This window comes from Phoxinus phoxinus (genome assembly GCF_949152265.1).
Source record: "Phoxinus phoxinus genome assembly, chromosome: 25".
In the NCBI taxonomy this organism is placed as follows: Eukaryota; Metazoa; Chordata; class Actinopteri; order Cypriniformes; family Leuciscidae; genus Phoxinus; species Phoxinus phoxinus.
This window is the reverse complement of record NC_136900.1, coordinates 19,270,831-19,297,696: the sequence shown is the minus strand read 5'-3', so window position 1 is coordinate 19,297,696 and position 26,866 is coordinate 19,270,831. Positions and strand designations below refer to the sequence as shown.

Sequence of the window (26,866 nt, the reverse complement as noted above, 5' to 3'; positions counted from 1 at the left end):
TATATAACATTTTATTCCAAAAAACATGGCGAAAATACATTTTTTAAGGCTATTGACAGTATATTCTGTTTTACAGGATAACAAAAGTAGATATCCATAAATCCCTCTGTAATTTTTTCCCCATCTAATATGTGAACACAATGAAAAAATAATTTTGAACCTGGCTTTATCCAATTCTGAGATTTCGTTTTTTTAAATATAGACAAATTAGCGCATATTTAATTAGATAATGCCTAATTTGCATATTTAAACAATAAATTACAGAAAACTTGTAATACATTTTTTTCTCATCTTAATGTAGGTAATCAACTGGGAAAGTTTCATGGTGATATCTGCTAGTTACAAATATTTCCCTATTCACCTGTAGTGTCTCGCCTTAACTGATAGTATTAATCGGTCAAAATTTTTACTGTCGGTTAACGGTTAAATGGTCAATATGAGCATCCCTAAGACCCACCAAATGGTGTGACTAAAAACTGCTGTAATATCAGTAAGAGAAATGTTGGTTAAACCAATTATTGGATGCCTCTATTGTCTGGTCTGTATTGATGGTCTGCCAATGTTCACGTGTGCAACTGCTTTTGCATGAACTACTAGTGCATCATTCATTTGACACAACTTATCTAGCCTCCCAGATCTTTAATAGAAATGTAATTTAGAATAGTCTTTGATGTGCATTTGATTTAAGGTTATATGGTGAGAAAGTGGCTTAATACTTCATAACTATTGCTATTCAGTTCTTCAAGTGCTTATAGGAGTTATTTCCTCTGAATAGGCTAGAGTGGTTCACAAAGGTCCTGTGATATCCTGCGCACAGAAAGATGGCATCGAAATGCTTAGAGCTGAGATCAGAGGTGAGTTTCCCCATTTGAATTTCAATTCAAAGACAAAGATCATGAACAAGCTTGAGATGTATCAAGCTGATCTGTTTTGTCAGCAGCGACACTCAATCTGTCTGGCATTCACACCTCGCATCCTGTTTAAAGCTGCTCTGGCGCTTTGGGTTTTAAAAGATTTGTATAGAAAAATCTGCCGTCCAGACTGCATGGCTTTGCTCCATTAAAATGTTAACTAATAAACTGCCACTGGTTTCTATGCTGTGATGTATCTAGAGAAAAGAGGCACAATATGAGGCCAATTTGATTGCCTGGAGTGGCTTCTTCAAAGCGTGCTTCAGACTTACTAAAGTCTATGATTTTTAGCTCTCAGCCCTGCAGATTTTGAGTCTTGAAATGAAAGCGTAGCCAGTCTCACTCTGTCCTTGCTGTTTTCTCTCTCTTTCTCAGAGGAGGACCTCCCTCAGAGTACCACTGAACATACATCAATCAACGTCATTTTCTTTGGCACGTTGGCCAAGGACTTCTCCCAGTCTGTCAGACAAGGGGTAGGCTTCTATAAAACTTTAAAATATTCATGTGAGTATTTTGAAAATATATGGAAATGTACATATTTTTCAGGCTGCCAGGATATAAAAAGGAAGGAGGAGGACTGGGTCATATAGCTAAAGTAGATCTTGATGTTTTTCATCTCAGTGTTTGTGTATTTGCTCTATAATGGCTCACTTGTGATTTTTATTTTATTTTTATCCCCAAAAGATTCAGAATGCTTAATGGAAGAAGCAAAATTCAGTAAAAAATAGCAAGGCATAGTTTCATGATCTTTATTCATGTCAGTATTTATCTATATTTTGAGCATTTTAATGCATGACAAATGCCACAAAAAGACTCCTACTCAAAGAGTTTTGAGTCGGGATTATAAAAATAAATCACTGTCCTAATGCCCTCAAGACAAAGATTGCTAATAAAACTCAATAGCCAAATAAAAAGTGCATTAAAATCATTATAATCATGAATACAACCTTTAGTTAACTACATTTTAACTGACTGTCTCATGAATCGAGGAAGAAAATAATTGACAATGAATTTGATTATCGATTAATCGTTTGTGCACTGAAACATCTGCCATTCACTTAAAGGGTTAAGTTCACCCAAAATTTTTAATTCTGTCATTAATTACTCACTCTCGTGTTGTTTAAAACCCGTAAGACTTTCGTTCATCTTCATAACACAAAGTAAAATCCTTTTGATGAAATCTGAGAGCTTTCTGTCCCTCCATTGGTAGCTACGCAACTGGCAACTTCAAAAAGTTAATAAAGAGATCGTAAAACTATATGAATTGAGCAGTTTTGCACGAGAATGAACCTCATTGGTTCTTGCTGAAGTTCAAATGTGCTGCGTAACATGAGAATGAACCGCTTTGGTTCTTCCAAGCCAAACAAACAAGCTTGAGCTTCCGTTTCCCAAAACTGATGTGGATGTTGATGAAAGTTTATATGTGGTGAAAAGCCTAAATTCAATCTGTTCATCATCAAAGCTCTCAGATTTCATCAAAAAGATCTTCATTTGTGTTCCAATGATGAACGAAAGTCTTAAGGGTTTGGAACGACGTGTGAGTAATTAAGGACAGATTTTTCATTTCTTGGTGAACTAACCCTTTAACGTTACAGTATGAATAACGCATTTCTATGGACAAAAATGCATCAGAAAAATAGCAGAGGACAAAGGAGTTTTCTAAAACATAAAAAAACAAAAACAAAGCACTTTTAATTTGTCTTTTTTTCAATCCGATTAATTGTTTAATCCAAGACATAATCAACAGATTTATCAATAATCAAAATAATTGATAGTTGCACCCCTCGTGAATTAAAGATCTGCACTTTAACTTTTTTGTCCAAGTCTGGTGTGGCAAATCACATCTCATCTGTTTTAATGGGAGATTTTGTCCTAACAAGTGTGGGAACTGTGACAATTGATGCATGACAACAAGACAATTTGTCAGTTGTTTGGTTTCTATTTTTGTCATATCGCATTGAGTAGCCCTACCTACAGTAAAGTATTGTTGGTCTATAATCTTATGAAATCTTATGTTGCGCCTGGTTAAGATACAATGCAAATAGTTTGTGTCCCAGAAGGGCCAATTCAAGAACAACAATCGTGCACTTGGGCAAATCACTAGAAGCATCTTCTAAATGAATAAACAGTTTAAATGTAATTTATGGTAAAAAATATTAAATGTTTATGTTGAGAATGTCAATGTTTCTAGAAGTAGATTAGTTTGAAAGCTATCGAAGAAGCAATATAAAGAGAATCTAACTACCGGTACATGAAAGCCCTGCCATATCTATGTGGCAAATTTTTCTGCCGGAGTTCACTTACTTTGAAAACAGATCATCTGATGTAACCTCATTTGTGTGAAGATGGTTTGAGATAGCGAGTTTTTTTTTTGCCATTCTCCTCCAGCAACACAATGGTCACTGCTCAGATCAGCTCCCCACTGACAGACAATGGCTTTGAGAGAGAAAATCGGCCTTGAGAGACATGCCTTCAGTCAAAACTCTGCCGTTTGCTCCCCAAAGATCCTCCTTTGTGTCACTCTCAAAATTATCTGTTAGTTACTGGAAAAAAACACGCCGTGTCACCACTCATATTTCCCAGAAGGGTCTAAACTTTGGCTCTGTAACTTCCTATTCTCGAAGTTGGAGGTTGAACATTGTGATATGCAATGGTTAGTCGTCATGAGCGTTTCATTGTATGACAGCAACAACAACAACGTAATTTTTTTATGAAGTGCAGTGTAGAAAACAAGTTTTTGACAAACAACCTGCACTTTTTTTTGTTGTTGCCAGGAGCTTTTTGGAAGACCGATTATAAAACTGCCATTTGGCATGGGTAACAGCGATTCTTAAAACAGTGGCATAAGATAAAGCTTTGAATTGATGAGCTATCATGATACTTGGCAGCTCCTATAATGATAGAGCTAAACATTATCGGTCTAATCTTAGAATACCTGTGAGCAAGGATTAAACTCTTAGATGGAAGTCAGCTTAATTTATCCAGATGCTGAAGTCTAAAAATAATCACAAGTTTGAATTTGATCCTAAAGATTAAGGGATGAGACGCCATTTGTTTGGTAGTCCTTTCCACTCAAGGTCATTGTTAGTGGTGTTTGCCAAAGCAAGAATCTCTATTATTGCTCATACTTGGCTTTGGGGACTTGAATAAACCCGTTTGAGCTGCTATACACATGAATGATAGCTCAAATCATGTGGCTTGTTGTGCAGATGTTGTTTCTAAGCCATCGAATTTATGATTTTTGCCTGTTGGGTGATAAAGCAGGCATAGAAAATCCCATTTACAGGACAAGGAACAAATAAGGAAATGTAATAGCCAGAAATATCTTTAGACAAAATAGGAGAAAATAAATCCTTGCTTTTTATTTCACATGTTACAACAGACTTTTTTCTTCTTCTTCTTCTTCTTCTTTTTCTTGTTGTTCTTTGAAACTCTTGTTTTCGACTACCAAAGGAAGCAGGTTATTAATCATATTTTATATTTATTTATATTTATACACACAGTATATAATGAAGTTTAAATAAATAAATAAATGATATAGCAGTCTGCATATTTAAAAACTGCATATGAATATCCAGCCTGATCTCAAGGCAATTCGGACGTATTTTACGAGGTGGCTAATTCGTACGAATGCGTACGATTTTTGCTAAATCGTACTTATTTTCCGAGTTGCCCAATTCATATGAATTCGTACGAATGACCCGCCCCTTAACCTATCTTTCACTGGGGTTTTGAAAATGTTTATGAAATCGGCATAATACATCATGAAATGCATTAAAACAATGATTTATTTATTTTTATTTTTAGGATGTTGTCCTATTGGCAGACTTCACTATCAAAAAGTCTCCATCTTTTCTCAGAGACAAACGACATCCTTGTCAGCTAGAGATGGATGGCAATGATGCCTGTGTCTATGTGAGTGTTATGTGCTTGCATTTTTTAAATCCCTACCATCTTATTCTTAACCATCATGAAAACCATATTTCTTACTAGAACAACTTTTTCTAATATTTTTAGCTTGTTTTGTGATGTTTGATAGGTATGTCCCTCGGCTGCCCCCTCCCAAGGTCCCTCCTGTTCAGAGGTGCAGTATGCATTTCTTTTCATGTAGATAAAAATCCTTTCCAATTTGTCCTAATACCATATGCAGTTTATCCGCCAGAGATCAAGGAGATTCTTTATCTAAATTGGCTTGTCTACTGTCTCTCTCAGCTTGTCTCTGTATGATTGTGTGATTGGCTGTTTCTTCACTTGAGTACAGCGTCCCTTTTAATTTGCCAACCTCTTTTACTTTTGCTTGAGCCAGATCAAGTGGTTTAACACTACATGCCTCCAGGCACATTCAGTCTAGACTAAATGAAGGAATTCGGGGAAACTTGCTCAGTTTTCATTTTCTTGCCTCCATTGGATTTGTTGACATTGACAATTGATATCTGATATAATTATTGTGTATTATTGTAACCATGTTATATAGTGGTAAACTTTTTATGCCATAAATGAGATTATAGAGCTTAGCTTGTATTGAAGCCAGAACATTCCTTTAATGGCAATATTTCCTGTTTCTGTGAAGGCCAAATACACTTATGTTCCTCTAAACAATTTGAAGCACAAGACAGTGGTGAACGTCTATGGCGTGGTGACCTTCTTCAAACAGCCTTTCCCCTCTAAAGGCTCAGGTCAGTAAATTTCCTTCATCCCAGCCAGGCTGTAATAGGCTCTCCCATTGTTATTTGAGCTCTCTGGAGAGTCAAAGGAAAAATGGCTTTCTAAATGACTTTTATGTCCACTTATGAAATATCCGTCAAAACAGAGAAAATAAACTTGGTTAGACTTTATTTAATGTATCCATGTAACAGTGTAATTATACTTTTAAGTTCAGAGTAATAATAACTAGGGGTGGGAATCTTTTACCATCTCACGATTCGATTCGATTCCGATTCTTGAGGCCACGATTCGATTCAAAATCGATTTTCGATTCAAAAAGATTTTCGATTCAAAACGATTCGATTCGATTTTATCCATAATGATTTCTAATCGGGTTTCTGATCATGATCTACTCTCATCTGCTTTGCTATACAGAATGACAAACGGAGACTTTAAAGTGTCTTTTTCACATTTATTAAGTTCAATTCTCAGGGAAGTGCCTTTTATCAAAAACATTGTCTGGTTCTCAATTGCTACTCATTAGTAGCTAGCTATAAAATAAGTTGGAACAAAAAGTGCTTCTTCATAATACAAAATGGTTGAAAATAGATGCAGTTTACCACAAATATCATGTAGAACACAACCGGTGAAGACAAAAAAAACATCTATATTTCTCAGTCAGACACAGTAACTTAAAGAATAACAAGTTATGAAAATAAAGTGCTTCTTTCAAAATGAATAATAGTCCTACCCCTAAGCTACCTGGCGATGAAGCAGCGATAGACCGAGTTTTTTTTTTTTTTTTTTTTTGCCCTCTCGGAGTTGGCAGGGAGTTTCGTGAAGCACTGCAGTGTGCGTTGGTCTGCAGCTGGCGGCTGACTGTACGTTCACACCGCCGCCGACTTGAGCTGCAAAAAAGCTATGGCCGGCCTGTCAAGGACGCTTGTCAAAAAGTACGGGGAATCTTGTTGACGCTTTGGCCGCTCTGACGTAGCAGCATTCACAATGAAATGTAAACAGAAAAAACAAGCAATGCATTCGGCAGTTTAGGATATCGCACAAGATTTGTCAACACAGAAACCATTTCATCACTGGAGAGTTTTTTTCCCGACACCATCGTATTAATTGATTTTGATTCATATGCGCGAGGGAGAGAGAGAGCAGACAGCGCTCGGGTGAGTGCGCGCGCGCGGCCGGGGCTCTCTCTCTGCTCGTTCTTATGCCCTGTTAAACTGACAGGACTTAAAACACATGCAAATGGTAGGAACGAAAGATCTCCCTCTCATCCATTTGCTTCCTTTTTGTTTTAGTGATTTGCCGCTCACGTCCCGTATAGGCTAGTTACAAAAATGGAGGCGAATAGCCAGCTGATTTTATTTATTTATTAAATCGATTCTTGGACATTTCAGATGGATTCTGAATCGTTGCCAATGAGAATCTAGATTCTTCTGTGAATCGATTTTTTTGGCACACCCCTAATAATAACTACATGTACTTACTATAGGGTTAGGATTAGTGTTTGGTTTAAGGTTAGTCACATGTAATTATGTATAATTTATATTTATTACTACATTAACTACATGTAAAGTGTAACAAGGACACTGTAAAATAAAGTGTTACCGAAAACAAATTCGTATTTAGTTTGTACATTATTCTTTGCACTCCAGTGATCATATAATGTTTCAAAGACAGCTAAAACAAAACCGCGACCTTGGCTTGTACTGCTGATCGTGAACAATGAGGTTTGCTCTCTGCAGTGTTTGAATGAGATATACCATCAAGTTGCAGACTACATTTCAAGAAAAGCTGATGCAAACCATTTTTTGTCAAACCAATTTCTCTTGGTGCATAATAATACTACCTTCATGCCATTTTCATAATCAATACATTTTTGTTCATTGATCATGGCTTGGATTGTAACATGTACGCTGTGGAAAAATACCAGAAATCAGTCTGTCGCATTCAATTGGCTTGTTGAAGTAACAATGTTTTGATAAGTGAAGAGAATGTATGCATCCATTCAGTGTAATCAGTGGAGGGAATTGTGTATCATGTCCAAAAGGTAACCAATTAATCCTGGATCAATGCATATTCTCAGTTTTGAAATGCTTGGGCAAACGCAGAAGTGATGTTTGTGCAAGCAAAATCATCATCAAATTAAAGAAAATTGCTAAATGTTGTAAACTGTTTTTATTCATTTGATGTATTATGTAAATGTTGATGCATAGGTGTGGCTACTTATGTCATTAACAGTACAAACGATACTTTAAGCCTTAACTACATTTGGCATAAACGTTAAGCTAGAGTTTTTTTAGTCCGTACCTCATTATTTGTCACTAGATTACTGCTCTACACTAAAGATCACAGATCAATCAGATGTTAAAGTGAGCTGCAGCATCTTCTCTAAAAAACTGGAGGATCACCCAGTCATCTTCAGAGTTGGGGACATTATCCGACTCCACAGATTCAAGGTGAGGAGGTTTGACCTGTTTATTCATTCTTCAGAAAATTGGGCCTAAACCACTTATGTGCTTTAAGTAGAGTTGTCCAGTTCTGGTCTTGGAGGGCTACCTTTGCTGTAATTCAACACACCTGACTACTAGGAACTTCCAGACAGTTGCATTGGAGCAAGTTGCATGTAAACTCTGCTGGAGTGCAGCCCTCCAATAGCAGAAATTAACACCCAGACTTAAAGCAATCTAGCAGTACCACATATTCCCTGTAATCACACATACATCGCCAAGATATTTGTGAAAGAGTCTCTCGAAAGCATCACGTTTTATGTGAAGCATCTCATTTGTGTAGAGCTGAAAACTCTGTCCTACATGAACTGCAGTTGCATAGGAACTGCTACTAGCGTGCAATAACGCAGTAGTTTGCCGACCTCCCAACAACTAAAGATCTGTCCGTGTAAATTCACCCTAAATCTTAAAAACATTGATCAAATGTAGTTCTAATACCCAAATAAATGTCTTGGCGACTTGTATCAAGATGAGTTTCTGGAGTATCACTACTTTCAAGTCATTCAGACTTTAAGGCTAAGTGTATCTTCTCCCATTTCCTCCCAGACAGAAATATTCAATGACTCCATGACACTCTTGAACACTTATGGTTGGTCTGCAGTCACATTCGATGGAATAATTGACAGCCCAGTAGACCCTCGGACCTCCAGCAAATCATTTCACTTTGGAGAATCTGATAAAAATACAGTGCAGGAGCTTCGCCAATGGGCTGCCAGCCAGTCTCTGATATCCAATGACCCCACTGTCTCGCTGTCCTCGGTACATCCCGGGATGTACTTTGATCTGACCTGCCAGTTGCTGGCCAAGGCTGTCATGGATAGTCGTTGTATCCTACTGAAGGTGCTTTCTGCTATTTTACCTTGAATCTGAATCTTCAAAATCATTAAATACAATTTGTAAAACTAACAGTTTCCCCAATTTGATCAGGTGTGGGATGGGACCAAGTGTGAACACCCCCTATTGAACGTTGCAGTTGCATCTGACGCATTAGAAGGAGAATCCACTGTTGCTAAAGACAGGATGAACCTGACAGCCAATGTTCTGGTCTATGACAATCACATGGAGGCAGCTCAAGACTTGAAGGTGGGTTTTGCCATTGATCTTGCAGTGGTTCGAGAGCAGGAGTGACAACATGTTGAATGTAGTACATCCGGATTACATTCATACTACACACAGTCATACTAGAAGCAACGTACTTATTCATAAGTACCTCGACATTTTGAGATTTCAGACGCAACTCTAGAAACTTTCTGAGCAGGTGTGTTGGAGCTAACCTTTGTAGAAAGGTCTTCCAGAAGCAGAATTCGACACCCTTGTTCTATAGATATTCAAGATTATGTTGTCTTTTGGTTTGAAAAAATGTTTATAAGGACAAATGTTGTCAAGCTTCAATGGGGAACAACTTGGGTCCACTTCCTGCAAGAAAGCCTATACTACAGAAGTTGTAATCTCATTTGAATAGCCTACAACCTCTACCACATGAGCGTCCCTTATGATGCGGTTACTGTTAATGCCTGTTTGAACCATCCATCGCCGGAGACCAACGCACCTACTCCAACACTTTTAATGATGAATTAGGTGTCAGGTAGGACACTTGTGGGCACATCTTCTCATGGTTTATTTGGGAGGAGTTCATTCCGCTTCAGTCTACCGATTGTGTTTGCTGCTCTCACTTCAATCCTGCCCTGCCTGCTTCCATTGTAAAAACCCATCAAAATGTCCTCTCCAGTTGATTGTCTTATAATGGCTTTTGAAACACGTAGTCTCCAGAACTACTGGCTACATTTTTGTCTTCCTTTCTATAAATATTTAAACAGCAGCAGGGCTGTAAATGCTACTTTTTGGAGCCCCAGATAGTTACTTTTCTTTTTGTTATTGTACATGTTTGGTTCATTATTGCAATATTTCGAAGAGGATGGTGATTTGTGTTTTTGTTTTAAGCAGTACTGCATTTTCTTTTGGCTCTCAGCATAGTAGTTCTTTTGAATATGCACTGTGTGAGTTATGAACAAAGGTGGGTGGAGTGAACCGAGTGTTCAAAAGAAGAAACAGCGAGTTTCTGACTATTCAAGTCCTTGATGTTAGAGCTTCTATTCAGCCATGACCCCTGCTGAATTCCTTCATTATTAGAATACATATTTAATTGATCTAATTACTTCCTCAACTGTTGTAGTCCACTGTCTGAGCCTGTATTAATGCAGGCTTTGCAAAAGGCCGCAGAGGGACACCCTATGTGTTGTTTTGTACAGTCCCTGTAAGACCACTTGCATGTCATCATGAACAGTGCCATATTACAGTGTTTCCCCTAGAATTTTTTTCAGCAGCGGTGCTGTTGCGTGCCGGAAGTTGTTACCAAGCCGCACGGGTCCGGGGGCATGCACCTCCGGAAGATTTTTATTTATTATTATTACCCCTTAAACCATGAGTTCTGACAAGTTTTGTGGATAGAAATGGACATTTTGAGACATACAAATATGACATACCATTTAACATTTAATATGACATGACGATTTAAGGTCTGATTGTTTGTTTTAAACCCAAATAAGTTTCTGTCGTCTGTTGAAAATAAAAGTTATTTGGAAGAATCTGGGTAACCAAACAGTTGATGTACAAATGTGACTTCCATAGTATATATTTTTTTCTACTATGGAAGTCAATGGGGACCAGCAACTATTTGGTTAGCCACATTCTTCAGAATATCTTCTTTTATGTTCAGCACAAGAAATAAATTAATACAGGTTTGGAACAACATTAGAGTGAGTAAATAATGACATAATTTTTATTTTTGGGTAAACTATCACTTTAAGGACAAGCGGCAGCATGTTTACTATTACCGGTATATGCTACTGTCTCTTTAAGACCTGAACAAGATGCGTCTAATATACACGCATTTAACGAGCAGTTTTCTCTACATTTTCTGTTTTCTTTCACTTTAGACATAACCAACTTTGTTAATGTAAACCTTGTGTGTATTTGACAGTATATTAGCGCAATAAGACGCGAAAGATAACTTATCCCAGTAACCAGGCGCTGTTTGACAGGCTTTTAGTGCATGTGCGCGTCGGGTGTTTGCGCTCAGAAAAGCGTGTGAATGACATGTTTAACCGGCAAAGCTTGAAATCACATGCAAATAATGAACTTTTGTGAACTGTAGTGTCCAGTTCCTCTGCGTTAACATTTGATGTGAATATACATCGCAACGGTCGCGTGTTGAGACGGAGGCGTCTACTTTTACTGTTATTCTTTTACAGTGTGTAAGTGAATGTTGTAATATTACTGATCATGTGAAGATTTTGCACCGGCGCTGGAAATCCAGCGGCGGCGCTGCACCGCTACTGAATACATTGTAGGGGAAACACTGTATTACATTATGGTCAGTCTTGCTTGAGCTTTGCTTTTTGGGATGGTTCATAGTTCATGTTTAGCCTAATGTCTGGTCCACTTTGCAATTTAAAGTGTGATCATATTAGCAAAATTTCACGTGCAAAAACAGGTCCATTGTCAGTGTTGAGATGTATGAAGCTCTGCTCACACAGAAGTCACTTTCTGTTGGTCAGTGCCACAAATTCACGTGATCAACGTGAACGTGAAGGAAATCTGCATGGGGAACTTTTTCGCCCTCACACAAAAATCCCAATTATGCTTATTCCTATTGTAATGACTGGATTTCGCAGCAAAATGTCTCTGAGCAATGGTAAATGTGACAGCAGCTTTTATTCTTGCTAAGAACCACTGGCACATGTCTGAGCAACATGCAAAGCATCAAACAGGTCGTTTCAAATCGGAAATTGATGAACGATGCATTAGGGTATTTAATAATATCAGTAAAATACACTGATGACAATGTTAAAGGACTTTTTTTTTTTTTGGTAACTTAATCCCCAATGATCCAAAATGCAATTTAACCACTAAAGATTGCATTGAGTCAGAATATTTCCCCACCATTATCAATATCCTGGGCGAAATCGTCTCTAATATTGTGTGAAATTGCTTGAGCTCAGTGTTGAGGAGGGAGAAAAGGCGAATAAAGCCAGCCATTAGGATTAAGTGGTCTGAGAGAGATAGCTTTATGAGAGAGGAGAGAGAAGGCCAAATCAATACGGCTGTCATGGTGAACGGGGGCCTTCATTGTGGGGGTTTGCGCACACACACACTTTCTTGACTTCGACTTAGAACATATATCATTCACCCTCCACATATCATATAGGTCTAGTGTGGCACACATTAAAGGAGACATCCAGTATATTATTCTGTTTTATTACAAATCACCTGGAATGGTCTGCTTTAATGGCAATACATTTCTACTATTTTGACTTTTTGTTCATCATTCTTTGTGGCATCAAGCATGTAAAGTCCTATTTTAGTCAGAGTTAGAATTACTATTGTGAGTTTTTTTCCCCCCACTGGATCTTCTTGAGAAATCTCTGAGGACACACCAGATCTTTCACCTAATGGTTTTCCCTGTCTGTCTTGTGAAATTGTGTGTTGCATGCTTTTTGTTCCATTTGCATCATCTGAGTCCCAGGCCAGTTGCCAAATGCCCTTGTCATCGCTCTTATAAACTGGGAATGGATGCCTCATACAATAATAATAGAGATTAAAGTAGTGCCAGACGCCTGCATGTGCACAATATGAAGGGCAAGAAACACTTTTACTACTACTTTTACTTCAGATTTGTTCAACTCCCCTAATCCTAAGTATTAAAATTCAGGGCATACAGGCATGCATGATACCTCAAATTGTGTGGCTTGTTGAGGAGAGGTGAGATTTTACATTTCTAAGAGATGTTAACATATTATAAAATAATAATGGATAAATCACAGAATTACATTGGAGGAGAGACCTGAGCCATGGGACCAGATTATCATAGGCTCCCATGATAGCCTGGTATTAAGATTTTGTATTTTGGTGAGGCAAGACACGTTGCTGTTTATACCAGGTTGTAATATGCATCTCAAATGCAACTCCTCTGGCCACTTGGATTTCAAGGAAAGAGTGTCCGATCTGCTTAAAACATCTTAAATGAATACGAGCACCTGCAGCATGGCTAGCGCTGATGCAGTATACGGTGACATCCTGCCTCTATACACATGTGACTATCAATTATTCATAGTGTGAGAGAGAAATCAAGCACCTGGGTTAACTTAACACCCAGACGGCCCCTGCCTGTAATCGCTTCAGACAGCCTGCATATGACACTTATCCATTGAGAGAGAGAGTGTGTGTGTGTGTGTGCCGTTTCATGGCTTTTTTTGGCATCATAGGACATTTGTATTACTGCAATAATCGGACATCTTTAAAAATACAGATGTGCACAAATATATACATATGACCAATCAATCAAAATCCTTTTTTTCATTTTTTTTTCATTGGCAGTGATGATTCCAGAAAGAATTTTTAAGTGAAGGTCCTCATTTCTCTTATTCTTACAGATAGATTACATTTGCTTTCATCTCATACTCATTTAGAGTTAATTTTTAAAACACTATTAATTTACACTGTTTAATCTTTTGCTAATCTAAAAATGAATATTCTTTTTTTCTACTGTACATTATAAAGGTATCAATAAATTCATTTGTAGCATTTAAAATTAGTAATTTTAATTTAGTGTTTTTGTTGTTGTTTTTTATACAAAATAGCTTTATTTAAATTTTGGTTATTTATTGATTACCTATCAAAACATTAAAATAATTATTGTTTATGGGCCATAATTTTAATATTAGTGTATCCCTATTTTTAACTGTTGACCATCATGACCCATCCCCATTCTAAATAATTAATTCTCGCACACGTCTTGAAATAATACAAAAACAATTTAAATGTGTGTCAATTACCATATAAAACTATTTTTAATAAAAGAAAAATTAAGTATATATTTCATACCATGTTGACTTATATTGTAAATTCATAACTCATACTGAAGTTTAAAATGATTGTATTTGGTACATGCTGTCCATAGAGCTTAACTTATATTGAACCTGGAATTTCCTGTAAGTTTGTGGGTTTTGCATTGGCCGTTTTGTAATTTATTGTGTGCGATGTCATACACTTGGATCATTAATCAATATGGATATGTTCTTCTGGTCATGAAACACTTCATTATGTTGCTAAACGAAGCTTTTTTTCACCCATCTGGTCAGCGCCATATGTTTTTTCAGTCAGTTACCTTTAATATCTATTATATTTATACATATACCTTAGGCTGTAACCTCGTGGGTTTTGAATTATTGTTTGATGTCTTTACAAAATACTTTTTCTCAAGAGTGCGCTTTGCCTCTATTTGTTCATTTTCACCAGCGCGTGTTACGGAAATTGGTTTGTTTGCAGGGAAAGCATCTTTTCTTGTTTACGGAGCGTGCTTCCCCGGCCCCATTCGTTTTTTCCATATAGATGAGGGTCCGGACAAGGTTTGTGCGATCCAGCCACACACATCAACAAAGCTGGGGGTAATGGAATTTTCCATGTAGGATGTGAGAGTTGAGAAACGTTGGCGTTTTTCTGCTGCTTTTGCCAGCACCGTCAGAAGAGCTTCACGCCAGCTAGTGCACACCTGTGCCGAGCAGCCCGGCTCCTTCCCCTGCTGTGCGTAACCAACCGTGCAGTGAGCTCGAGTAGGAGAATACCAAGTATATGTAGATTTGTCTCTACCATTGGCTTTATGTTCAGTCATTTCTCAAGGAAAATGTTGCAAGCCTGATGGGATGGGATTTAAATTGTCAACATGTACTCATTCTCATGTCATTTTCTGCGAAGCTATAGATGCTAGAAGATCCTTTTTCATATAATATAAGTGAGTTGGGACTGGGGCTTGCAAGGAACAGAAATGCATCATAAAAGGGGTTCATGCAACTTTCTGTGATATGTTCCAAGTCTTCTGAAGCCGTACAATAGCTTTGTCTGAGAGAAACGGATGTGCTGACAGCTGACCAATCAATAACGAATTAATAGAATAACTGTTTAAAGTTACACTATGTAACTTTTGGCACTCTAAAACAGAACTACATGCATTTTGCGGAAGAACATTGTTATGGTTGTGCTTCGGTTCTGCATGACTACACGGATGAATATGGTGATCCTACTGCTCAAAATATTCACTACTAGACTTAAGAGATATAACCAGTTTAAATGGAAAGGATCACAAGCTGACTAGCTGAAGACATTACTGTCGCTATTTCCATTAATAGACACTTGAAAATAAATTCTAGCACAACAACAACCATAATGTAGTGACCCTTCACAAAATGGATAATGCTTACAGTAAACCCTGTTAGAGCGCTACATATGGAAATGTACCTGTTCAATAAAATGCCTTACTCACCTGTTGAGCTATAATACGCCATCACTGCTTTTACATTGAAATGTAAAAAGGACGCTTTTTACATTTTCAAATCCCTCACTTCTCTACATCTCAAAGTTAATGATTCTCATTTGTTATTCACTGGAGGTTTGAGATTTATTTGCTCCAACTCTCTCGCTCGTTGTAACAACTAACCTATGCCATTCCCGGAGCAATTTTTCTCTATTTACGGATATGATGAGACACGCACGGGTGACTGAGCCGAGTGATGTTCGCAATTTCCCTCAAACCATCCCAACAGGTTTAAAATATACTGGTCTAAGCACTTATTATTACTTACCATAGTGAATCAGGGTAAGACAAAAACATGTTTTGGAAGAAGGATTGATGATGTATGGACTCATTTAAATGTTGTTAATTTTGTTTTGTTTTTAAAAGAAAAAAAGTAACCATGTACCTTTTTAAATATTTATTTAGCAAAAAGTTTTTATTTTTTTTAAGTAAAAAAAAAAATGTATATTGATTTTTCGTTTAAACAATCACCTTTGTCTTCCAATGGGGAAAAATCAGATAGGGATTGTTTTGATGGTAACTAAGGCGGGAAAATGATTTTAAAAATCAGTTTAAAGTTTTCATTTAATTTAAAGTAAAACAGTGAAAATATTTGTATCCATGAAAATGTTTTGTAATTAGTGTATTACTAAAATACAGATAATAAACAGCTAGTAAAATACATTTTAATTGGTACATACAAAATTAATTAAAGAACATTCCAAATAACACAATATTCTGAACTTATACAAATAAAACTGGTTGAAAATGTATCTGAAGAAATAATGTGTTTTTTTTATTCAAATTGATTTTTTACAGTAACTAGCATTTCGGTAATGCAACTATCGTCACTGATTTAACGGTAAAACTGATATATCGATCATTAGTTTGGAATGGCATGATGGTGAGTAAATATGGACTGAGTTTTCGTTTTTTACCATTCCTTTAATACACTCTTAAAAATAAAGTTTCTTTATTGGCATCTCTGGTTCCACATAGAACTTTTAACATCCTTGGAACCTTTCCACTGCACTAAAGGTTCTTTACAGCGGAAAAAGGTTCTTCCAATTATTAAAATGTTTCCTCAAGAGTCAGACTAAGAAAATAAATGGCTAACTGTTCACTGAAAGGTTCTTTGGGGAACCAAAAACATTTCTCTATGACATCGCTGAAACAACTCCTTTTTGAAGATTTATTACTTTATTTAGTGTATTCAAAATCAAAAATTGATGATGGTGGTGATGATAATAGTTGTAATAAAATGGTACAGCATATCCATTAATTTCTTGTCAAGAACAGACTACAGTGTATCACTCATATCTCAAGTTTTCTTGTAAATAATGGCAGAACAGACTAACATTATGATCAATTCTTGTCTTGTCTGTCCAGAAGAAGAAAGCACTGAGTTTAGTGAGACTGTATTGTCTGTTTTTGCTGTTGGATTTGATGAAAAACATTTGGTTCTCTCAATAGATCCCACCATGTTTCTTCAAGGCCAACTTTATCAAGCCACACTCCAAGTTCTCTTTTTAGCTCCAATCTCACACCCCAGTTTTCAGTTGTCAGCTTATCAAGCTAGATGGTAATGAGCTGAATCAAATTTGCACTCTTGGATATGGTTACCTTACCTGGTTCCGTTTATGGAATAAGTCTGATTCAATCAAATATTGATGCAGAATAATTGATGCCACCATTCAGTTTATTCAAATGATTTGGTTGGCTCCGTCGTAATGCCTTTTTAGGCTATTTAGAAGCACTGTCTAGAGGCTGTATTGCATCCAACCAGTTCTTGTGAATGCCAGCAATATGGCTTACTTCAAATCTCTGTACAAACAAAGACTTGGAGGTAAAATCGGGTAAACAAAGAGATGGCTTTCGCCCGAAGCCCCATATATGACGACAAAAGTGTATAGCTATAGGAGGCCTCCCAGAACCTGATTATAGATGCAGAACAGAAATCTGACACCATCTTGTTCAGAGGTGTTTTGATATCATATCCACTTCCTGTCTATTTAAAGTCAAGATGGATATGAAGACCATCTTGTTGCACAAGAGTTCATTAAGTGATTCTCCGTCTCTCTGTCTGTCTTCATGTTGCTCATAGTGATCTCAGGGGACCAACAGTTTTTTTCTTTCCATCTCACTGTTCTGTTGAGACTCTGTTGCTCAACTCTAGTGCCGTAGCTCCCCCTGCTGGACTGATAATTACAATTATTAATTTACTGTAAGTACTAGAATAGAGATGGAAAAAAAATGGTCAAAGTGTAGAAAGTATTTATTAGTTAATTTTGTATTGTAAGTTATGTATTTACAATGCAGGTCAAAAGGTGGAATAATTTTTTTCCCAAAAAAATTTCTGAAGAAATTAAGTTTTTTTTTTAAGCAAGTTTTTATTTATTTATCAAAACGGACAGTAATTACATTTATAATCTTAGAAAAATTTATATTTCAAATAAATGCTGTTCTTTTGAATTTTTTATTTGTCAAAGAATCCTAAAAAAAATTATAATTTCCTCAAAAATATTGTTTTCAACGATGATAATATTAAGAAATGTTTCTTGAGCAGCAAATCAGCATAATGATTTCTGAAGAATCATGTGACTGAAGATGGGAGTAATTTTAAAGTATAAGTAGAAAACATTTTCAATTGTGATGTTTCACTATAGTTCTATTTTAACTGTATTTTTTATGCAAATCAAAATGCATCAAATGAATGCAGCCTTGGTGAGTATAATAGACTTTTAAAAATGTATCCTAATTATTACAAAGTAAACTATGGACAGGTGATTTAATTATTATTTAGTTAGTACTGCGAACAAATGTTTACTCCATTCAAATAGAAATACATAATTAAAGAGAGAATCAGGATTGTTTCATATCTTCAAATAAAATTTTAACCTGAGAAAACAAAGCATATTTTTGAAGTCATTATTTTATTTATTTAATAGGAGATAACCCTCTGAAAGTAATTGCCCCCTTAGGCTTGAAACGAAGGAAACGGCTTTTTGGGTTGGTGATTAGTTTTAGGACAATGAACAAAGACAACCTTTATATATATATATAGAGAGAGAAGCGGCTTCTTTTAAAACGTATATAGGTACAGAATGTTGCATTATTAAAACTTTTAAGCAAAATAAAAGTTTTACAGTGGTATAATCAAAGTCTCGACTTGAATCCTGTAAAGATATATTGTGGCAGGACCTGGAAAGAGCAGCTCGTACTTGGAGAATTTCCATATTCCTCAGCCTTTAGAATTGAAGAAACTGATGTTGTATTGAAAACATTCTTCTGTTTGCGTTTAGCCCGGCACATTCCTGCGGTTCTACAATCTCCGTTCACTCCTTCAGCGAGCTCCGGACCAGCAGCCGGATCAAGCTGAACATCTGAGTTTCCACCTGCACGGGGGGACGACGTATGGACGAGGTTTACGCAGCCTTCCTGCAGGGAGCCCTGAGCTACAGTCCCTCAAGAGGCCAGTCTGAAGACCACTGAAAAAAAATTTTATTTAAAAAATAAAAAGACAATAAATATATTATCAGCATAACAAATTTGATTAGTGATGTAAAAATGGTGCAGAATCTTAAAGATTCCTTATTTTGTCTCATAATGTTACTTTGTACTTTACTTGTATATACACACACACACACAGGTTGGATATATAAGAAATTGCTGAAGTCTTGAGTATTTTGATGGTAAATTAAATGAGGCACACCAAGTCAAATTCATTTCCATTATAAAATATCTTCTGTCTCTTTCTTTTCTTCTTTCTCTCTCTCTACTGATCAATATTCAGCGTGCTAGAGAATCATGTCGATCTGGATGAGTATGATGAAGTGAACGATGGCACGTTACTGGAGATTTGGTACACACCGCCAGAGGCTGTAGGTTGGTGGTGCCACTTTTTGCTTTCCAATTTATATCCAGTTTTGTGTCATGTTCAGCTGGCCTTCATCTGTATGCTTATGTTTCCTTCTAGTCTTGTCAAATGATGAAGAACCAGGTATAGATATATTGTATATTACTAGGTTTATATATGACTTCTGTATGACTTCTCAAAGCTTTTTCTCCACCACAGATGAAAAAAAATTATAAATAATCTTTAATATTTAAATGGTTTTATTATCTTATATTATAATTTTTTGTTTTTTTTGTTTATTTCAGATGGAGAAGCAGATACAGCACATTCTTATACAGGTATAAAAAAAAAAAAACTGGGAAATGTTAAGAGCCAGATTCAAACCTACTGTGCATCACCTTCACCACAGCTCGATATGTTGCTTCATGTTAAAGTCACCATGAAATCAAAATTGACCATTCTTATTTTTTATGGAATATTGCTATATTTAATTTAAAATGATAAATAATTTATCTGTGCACATAATGATTATTATACTGTTCCCGATGAACAAAATCGAGTCCCGCCCTACTATTTTTCTTTTTTTGACAAGCCTTTTCACTTAGATACACATAGCAATAGAGAAGAAAAGACTATAGCAACTTCCGTTTCATGGTGACTATAACCACTAAGCCACAGCTCTGACAATACTAATATTTTAACATGTGATTGTTCAGTGCGGACATGTGAGCACAACACTCAGCAGCTCACACTGGCCCGGGTGAAACGCTCCACACCGCCGCTGTCATGCCATGTCCGAGCCCGGGTGAAGAAGTACCATCCCCAGCAGTTATACCAGTGCCTGAAGCTCTTCTGCTCCAAGTGTAAAACAATGTGAGTCTGACACTCACAGCAACCAGCTCCTGACTCCCATCCATGAAAAGAATACAGAGAAGGTTGAATTTATACTTAATTGTTAGTTGTTTAAAGTGCCCTATTATACTTTTTCGAGTATTACTCACTAAAAGAAGAAAGGTAATGTAGCTGTTTGAAACTTTGCAGACCATTTACATTCACAAAGATTAAAGTGCAGGTAAATGGATTTATTTTATCCCAAAAGAAAGAATTCCAGTCTTACTTTCTGCTTGAACCTACGTAGGTTTGTTAAGTTGCATAATGCCAGCCTATGGTCTTCATTGGCTGCTCGTGAGCAACGTCTACTAACCCTAGAACACTATAGTTGTAGCTGAGACTGGAAGAGTTTAGGTTGTGTCGTCAACATGTCAAGAATACGCTGTTTTCTGCGCTGCGAAAGCAAATCCACTTTGATGCACTTCCAAAGGATGAGAAGAGAACTCAACTTGAATTTATATGTTATAACCGACGCCATCGTTACTGTTTGTATCAGTGTGTATGACAGTGCTGAGGCCGTTTCTTTTTTTCAGACTCGCGCTGTAAGCAGTAGACCAGTCACAACAGACTGGGCCATCTGACCAATTAGAGCAGAGTAGACCAACCACTACAGACTGGGCCATCTGACCAATCAGAGCAGAGTAGACCCATCACAACAGACTGGTCTACTCTGCTCTGATTGATCAGATGCCCCAATTACAACAGCATGGACCATCTGACCAATCAGGTCTTGGATGCATTTAAACCTATTGTAGAAGACGGTCAAAACAAAATTAGGAGATTATAAAATGGCATAATACTGCATAATTGTACCATTTTAAATTGTATAATACTCTTTGCAAATAAAATGTTAAATTAAAGAGGGAAAAATTATGCACATCCAAATTATATCTAAAAGGTGCAGGGTCAAAACGAAAGATATGAAAATAAACAAAGAAAATCCACGCACTGTTAAACTATTCCCTTTATTTGCAAATAAAACATTGCCTGGCGAAGATATTTTGATCAAAAAAGATCTTCGCCAGGCAGTTTTATTTATAACAGTGTACCGCATTTCCTCATTTAAATATCACAAAATAAAATAATAATAAAATTTAATTTATGTGATTTTGTACCGGTTCAAGGGCACCTTTAATTCAAAATTATATTAATTTAAAAATAATGAAGAGAATATCTTGTTTGTTTTGCTCTAGAGGACCAGACTTAAACCTTTTAATTCTTCTAGATTCGTCTAGGAGTCTTGTTTGCCACCTGGTGGCTATTCAACAGAACTAAACTGCAAAAGTTAAAGGGATAGTTCACTTTAAAATTAAAATTCTGTCATCATTTACTCACCTTCAAGTTGTTTCAAACCTGTATTAATTAATTTATTCTGCTGAACACAAAGAAAGATATTTTGAAGAATGTCGGTAACCAAACAGTAGTCTGTACCCATTGACTTCCATAGTAGGAAAAAAAAATACTATGGAAGTCAATGGGTACAGACTACTGTTTGGTTACCGACATTCTTCAAAATATCTTTCTTTGTGTTCAGCAGAATAAATTAATTAATACAGGTTTGAAACAACTTGAGGGTGAGTAAATGATGACAGAATTTTAATTTTAAAGTGAACCATCCCTTTAAAGGGATAGTTATTTCAGTCGATAAAGTTTTAAATATGGATATTGTTCTTACAAGAACGCATCGCTTCGCTTTAGAAGGCCTTTATTAACCCCTCAGAGCACTTGAATAGACTTTTAAAAAATGGTGCCCATGCACTCCCATTATAAAGCTTGGAAGAGTCAGGACATTTTTGAATATAACTCTGATTGTATTTGTCTGAAAGAAGAATGTCATATACACCTGGGATGGCTTCAGGGTGAGTAAATCATGGGGTAATTTAAATTTTTGGGTGAACCATCCCTTTAAGATTTAAGTAAGACATTTTTATTTATACATTTAAAGAAATCAATACTTTTATTTAGCAAGGACATATTAAATTGACCTAACGGGACAGTAAAGACATTTATGTATCACTGTTTTCACAAAAGTATTAAGAACATCCTTTTTCAACAATGATGATAATAAGAAATGAGGTTCAAATCAGCGTATTGAATGATTTCTAAAGGATAATCTTAGACTGAAGACTGGAGTAATGATTCTGAAAAGTCAGCTTTGATCACAAGAATAAATCACATTTTAAAATATATGAAATAGAAAACAGTTATTTTAAAGGTGAACTATGCAGGTTTTTTACCTTAACCGAACAGCTTCGGAGTCATTGGAATGGTTCTATTACTTTTTTCGGGTTGAATGGTGGTCGTTTCGCACCCCTCTATCGCCTGTGAGCGGAAAACACACTTGCAACTGAGCCGGCGGGCCAACGGACGCGTGGCGTCAGGAGGTATCGCGTGATATCGGGTCTCGCGATGTAAAGAATTGCTTTACGGCAAAAAGAAATCTGCTAAAATTCTGTCATTATTGCGCTCCCTCAAGCTGTTTGACCCGCATGAAGAAGACGTTGTAAAGAATGTCCCGTCTGCTTTGATGTCGTTGATCTAGACTTTCAAAAACAAAAAATCTTACCAACCCCAAACTTTGAAATGGCAGTGCACATTTTGTTTGTTTGTATGTGACAGGAAAGACGTTCCCGATGACGGCGCTGTTGCTAAAGTCTTTCGGGAGTCTGCGAGAGAGAGCCAGCCTTGCGATGAGCAGTGGGCCGCCACTTCATCAGCGAGCTCTAGAGAAGCCGGCAGAACCATCTCAATGCACATATCCAAAGATATGGTGGGGCAAAGCACTCACATGCAGCTGATATTCGTTGAGGGTGCGTCTGACTACAAACAAAAGCTTTTTTTCATATATATATTTGTGACATAAGTTTAAAAACATAGCTTTGCATTTACAGGAACGACGCTGGATGAGATTTGTGTGTTATCACGCGATTACAAAAACCTGGTTCCCGTGAGATCCGAGAACGGCAGGATGGCCCTGATGGATCTCACAGCTCCCTTCCTGTTCTCTGGAGACAAAAGATATTACGGGTAAGAGGACAGGCGTACATACTTCATTTTAAACTCCCCTGGTATTCAGCGTGTACATCTCTTATCGTGTAAACACTGTTTGACAAACCCCAGGGAAGGATACGATCACGTCTTTTTAGTTAAATGTGTGTTTGTGTGCGTGTCTCAGGTGTAAGCGGTGCTCTCTGAACACGTTTGAAAACCATGTGTTTACTGGAGTGGAGACCTATGATGGACAGGCGGTTGCTGAAGGTATCATTTTGGCCTATTTATTACCTTATTTTTATGATATTTTTATGATTCAACATTTCTCTTATCTAACTTCTGTACTATCAAAACAAATAATACAGCACTCAAAACACAAAATAAAGTTTCAGATAACTTTTTTAAATTCATTTTGACATCAAAATGTTTATAACCGTTATATAATAAAATAAATTACTAATTTACCCAGAATAAGAAAATGTATATAAACTAAGAACAAATTGATATAGGTGCCACATGAAACACTGATTTTTAATGTCAGTTTCTGTTCTTAATTCTAACATTCGTAATGAATCATTCATAAAGACGTTTTTTTAATGAATTTAATCACTTTTTAAAAAAATATACTATGTTTGCTACCTCAATTAAATTTATAGAATTTAAAACTACATTTTCAGTTCAGTTCTGAATGGCGCAACCCTAATGAAAAGAGGAAAATATCATCTAAATATAATCAGTCCTCCTTTAGGATGCTGGAGAAGCTGTGGCGTATTTAAAGCACATTATGCACTCATTTCTTTTAACACTTGTACAATAATAAAACAAAATTGGACATATGTAATTAGATGATAGAACAAATTTTTAAGAAACCAAATATAGTAAAGATGCAAAATATAGTCTTGGGTATAGGATCTGTGTTACTTAATAAAGATGGGGTTATTTATTTAGAATATTGAGAATTTCAGCGCTTAAAGCAAAAACAAAAATAGATCCCAGTTGTAAATGATTGGTTAGTTAGTTTCCAAAGTACGTGAATAACATGAAATTAAGAGCAAAATAATACTTTTTTTATGTTAAATGAGGTATTATGCCTTACAGGTGTACCGTAGTTAAAAGTGCATGATATAAATATGTGAAGACAAGTTCATTTTAATTTTGGAGATGTAAAAATGTGTTTTGATCTATTTATTGGGTGTTTTGTCTTTGTTTTTGGTGGTGGTATTATTAATAAAGGGATAGTTTACCAAAAATAAAAATTAGCCCATGCTTTACTCACACTAAAGCCATCCTAGGTGTATATGATATTATTATATTATTATTTTATTTTTTCCAAACTTTTACACGTTCGCGTATAATGTTACTAAAGCTTTCTATTTCAGATAAATCCTGTTCTTTTGAAATTTCTATTCATCAAAGAATCCTGAAAAAATGTGTAACTGTTTTTAACATTGATAATAATACTAAATGTTTTTTGAGCAGCAAATCAGCATATTAGAATGGATCATGTGACACTGAATACTGGAGTAATGATGCTGAAAATTCAGATTTGCATCACAGGAATAAATTACATTTTAAAATGAATTAAAATAGAAAACGGGTATTTTAAATTGTAATAATATAGTATTTCCCAATGTTATTATTTATTTGTATTTTTCAATCAAATGACAATCAAATAAATGCAGCCTCGGTGAGCATTAGAAACTTTTAAAAACAAAATCCGCTCTCAAACTTTTGAACGGCAGTATATATAAATATCTATATAAATGTCCTGGTCAGAGTTAAAAAAGAAATAAAAAAAAAGGCTGATCCTAGCATCACTTCAGTGTTTCCAACATTTTGAATGTCTATTGTGCCACTGTTGTCCTAAAGAGAATTTGGACACTTCCACCACGTATATTTCGGCAGTTCATCTGTTTCTGTCACACAGCTCTGGGAGTTCAGCTGATGCGGTACGGATTGTTAATCCAGTTTGAACTGGACGACGGGACGGACACATTAGAGGCTCTGCTGTGGGAGAACGCTGTGAGTATATCAATGCCATTTCTGGAAAAACTGCACCTTAGTATAAAATTACTTCTTTTTGTTTAAAAGTTGTAAAACACACAAAAAATATAGCTGTACATTACCTGATCAGCAGAGGGCGCTATTTTCTCTTTTGAAATATGCTTTAGTGGTTGTCTCTCTGGCCGTTTCTCAATACCAAGTACGCAAACTTCGGACTTGCATCCTTGGTAGTTCAGGCTTGCCAAGTTCGACTTAGGAGAACGAACTCCCGAGGACGAGAGGACGCAAGTCCGGTTATTCTGCAAATGGAACAGCGGCGTTCTTGATCGCGTCCCTCAGTACGCTCTGGCTACTCCGGTTATCTTTTTATGTATATTTTAGGCAACAATAAAACAAAATATGGTATAAAACAACTCTACCTCTTTTCATTTAAAAAAAATCTTAAAAACATTAAATGGCCACACAAATGTGGTTCAGGCAACGTGTACATTGATTATCTGCACTGCATATATTTATAACAACACGAAATATAAAACACAACCCTGCTTCTTTTTGTTTTCATTTTAAAAATATGAAACATTATTGAACATTAAAACTGACATTTAAAAAATAGAGACGGGGTTGTGTCATTTTATTATACATGTACAGTGAAGAGAATGTATAATAAAATATTCTATATATTTTTAAATATATAGCCTAAAATAAAATTACACAACCCTGACTCTTTTTGTTAAATGACAGTTTTAATGATCTGATTTCCACAATTCAGTCAAACATAAGTCAGCTTAAAATAGCCTAAAAATAACGCAAGTTAAACAGCCTAAATATATAAAATTATGAAACTTCTCTTCATAATTTTGCCCTCAGCCAAAACGATTTGCCATGGAACAAATTATAGATTAATGAGACCAAAGATGATGGCCCGTTAGATATACACAAGAGAAGACGCATTATATCTCATGTTTAACCACTTGACTAGTGACACCAGAGCCAGCGGCAAACATCAGAAGCACTAGCCGAGGAAAAGCTGTTCCAGTCGGGGTTATTGAGCGTTGAACACCCGGTTATTGCCCGGATCTCACAAGTCCGAAAACATCAGAATCATTTTTCAAATATCTTTATAAATAAACCACAGATTTGAGCTTTAAACAACTACATTCTCGACTGAAACACTCTTAGAATTACATTTCATGGCACGATAACAGTAGTGTTTTGATATTACGTTGGTTTTCTCCTCTGCCATTGACACTTGCTGGTGGTGCGAGATGCATTCTGGGATACCTGTCTGTCTCCAGTCCGCACAAGTCACCTCTACATGCATCCTCGGTAAAAGGGGCGGATCAAGAACACATCTGGGGATTTGAACTGGACTTGGCTAGATGTGAACTTTGAATTGGAACAGTACTTGGGCAGCGACTGATGACGTTTCACAAGTCCACAAGAACACAAGTACAGACAAGAACGCATATTGAGAAACGGCCTCTGTCTTATTCTTTGCAGGAGAAGTTCTTCCATGTTTCTGCTGTCGATGCTTCAGGCAGTCAGGATTTGCAGGACAAGATTCAGACCATCATCGACACAATTCAACCACCACAAAGCAGTTTAGGTAAAGATTTCATTCCCAGCTATTTTTTTTCCCTTTAAATATTGAAGGAATATTCCAGAGTAAGAGAATGTATTTTTTTCTGTATTTTCTTTG

At 36.3% G+C, this 26,866-nt stretch overlaps 1 protein-coding gene across 5 annotated transcripts in view; it reads left to right on the top strand.

Annotated features, from left to right (window-relative positions):
* pot1 (protection of telomeres 1 homolog) overlaps window positions 1-26,866 on the top strand; it is a 38,002-nt gene that overhangs the window by 10,534 nt on the left and 602 nt on the right. For 3 of the 5 annotated variants that reach the window (XM_079604252.1, XM_079604250.1, XM_079604249.1), the window contains exons 3-20: window positions 776-854; window positions 1,287-1,384; window positions 4,719-4,826; window positions 4,951-4,995; window positions 5,482-5,587; window positions 7,896-8,026; window positions 8,624-8,917; window positions 9,005-9,160; window positions 18,728-18,897; window positions 19,219-19,310; window positions 19,402-19,425; window positions 19,587-19,619; window positions 19,998-20,154; window positions 22,792-22,982; window positions 23,064-23,199; window positions 23,348-23,430; window positions 25,091-25,185; window positions 26,668-26,773. In XM_079604252.1, the coding sequence (XP_079460378.1) occupies window positions 776-854; window positions 1,287-1,384; window positions 4,719-4,826; window positions 4,951-4,995; window positions 5,482-5,587; window positions 7,896-8,026; window positions 8,624-8,917; window positions 9,005-9,160; window positions 18,728-18,897; window positions 19,219-19,310; window positions 19,402-19,425; window positions 19,587-19,619; window positions 19,998-20,154; window positions 22,792-22,982; window positions 23,064-23,199; window positions 23,348-23,430; window positions 25,091-25,185; window positions 26,668-26,773 (2,104 nt within the window). The remainder of the gene's footprint in view (window positions 1-775; window positions 855-1,286; window positions 1,385-4,718; window positions 4,827-4,950; window positions 4,996-5,481; window positions 5,588-7,895; window positions 8,027-8,623; window positions 8,918-9,004; window positions 9,161-18,727; window positions 18,898-19,218; window positions 19,311-19,401; window positions 19,426-19,586; window positions 19,620-19,997; window positions 20,155-22,791; window positions 22,983-23,063; window positions 23,200-23,347; window positions 23,431-25,090; window positions 25,186-26,667; window positions 26,774-26,866) is intronic. The other 2 variants (XM_079604253.1, XM_079604251.1) reach the window with 1 other exon arrangement.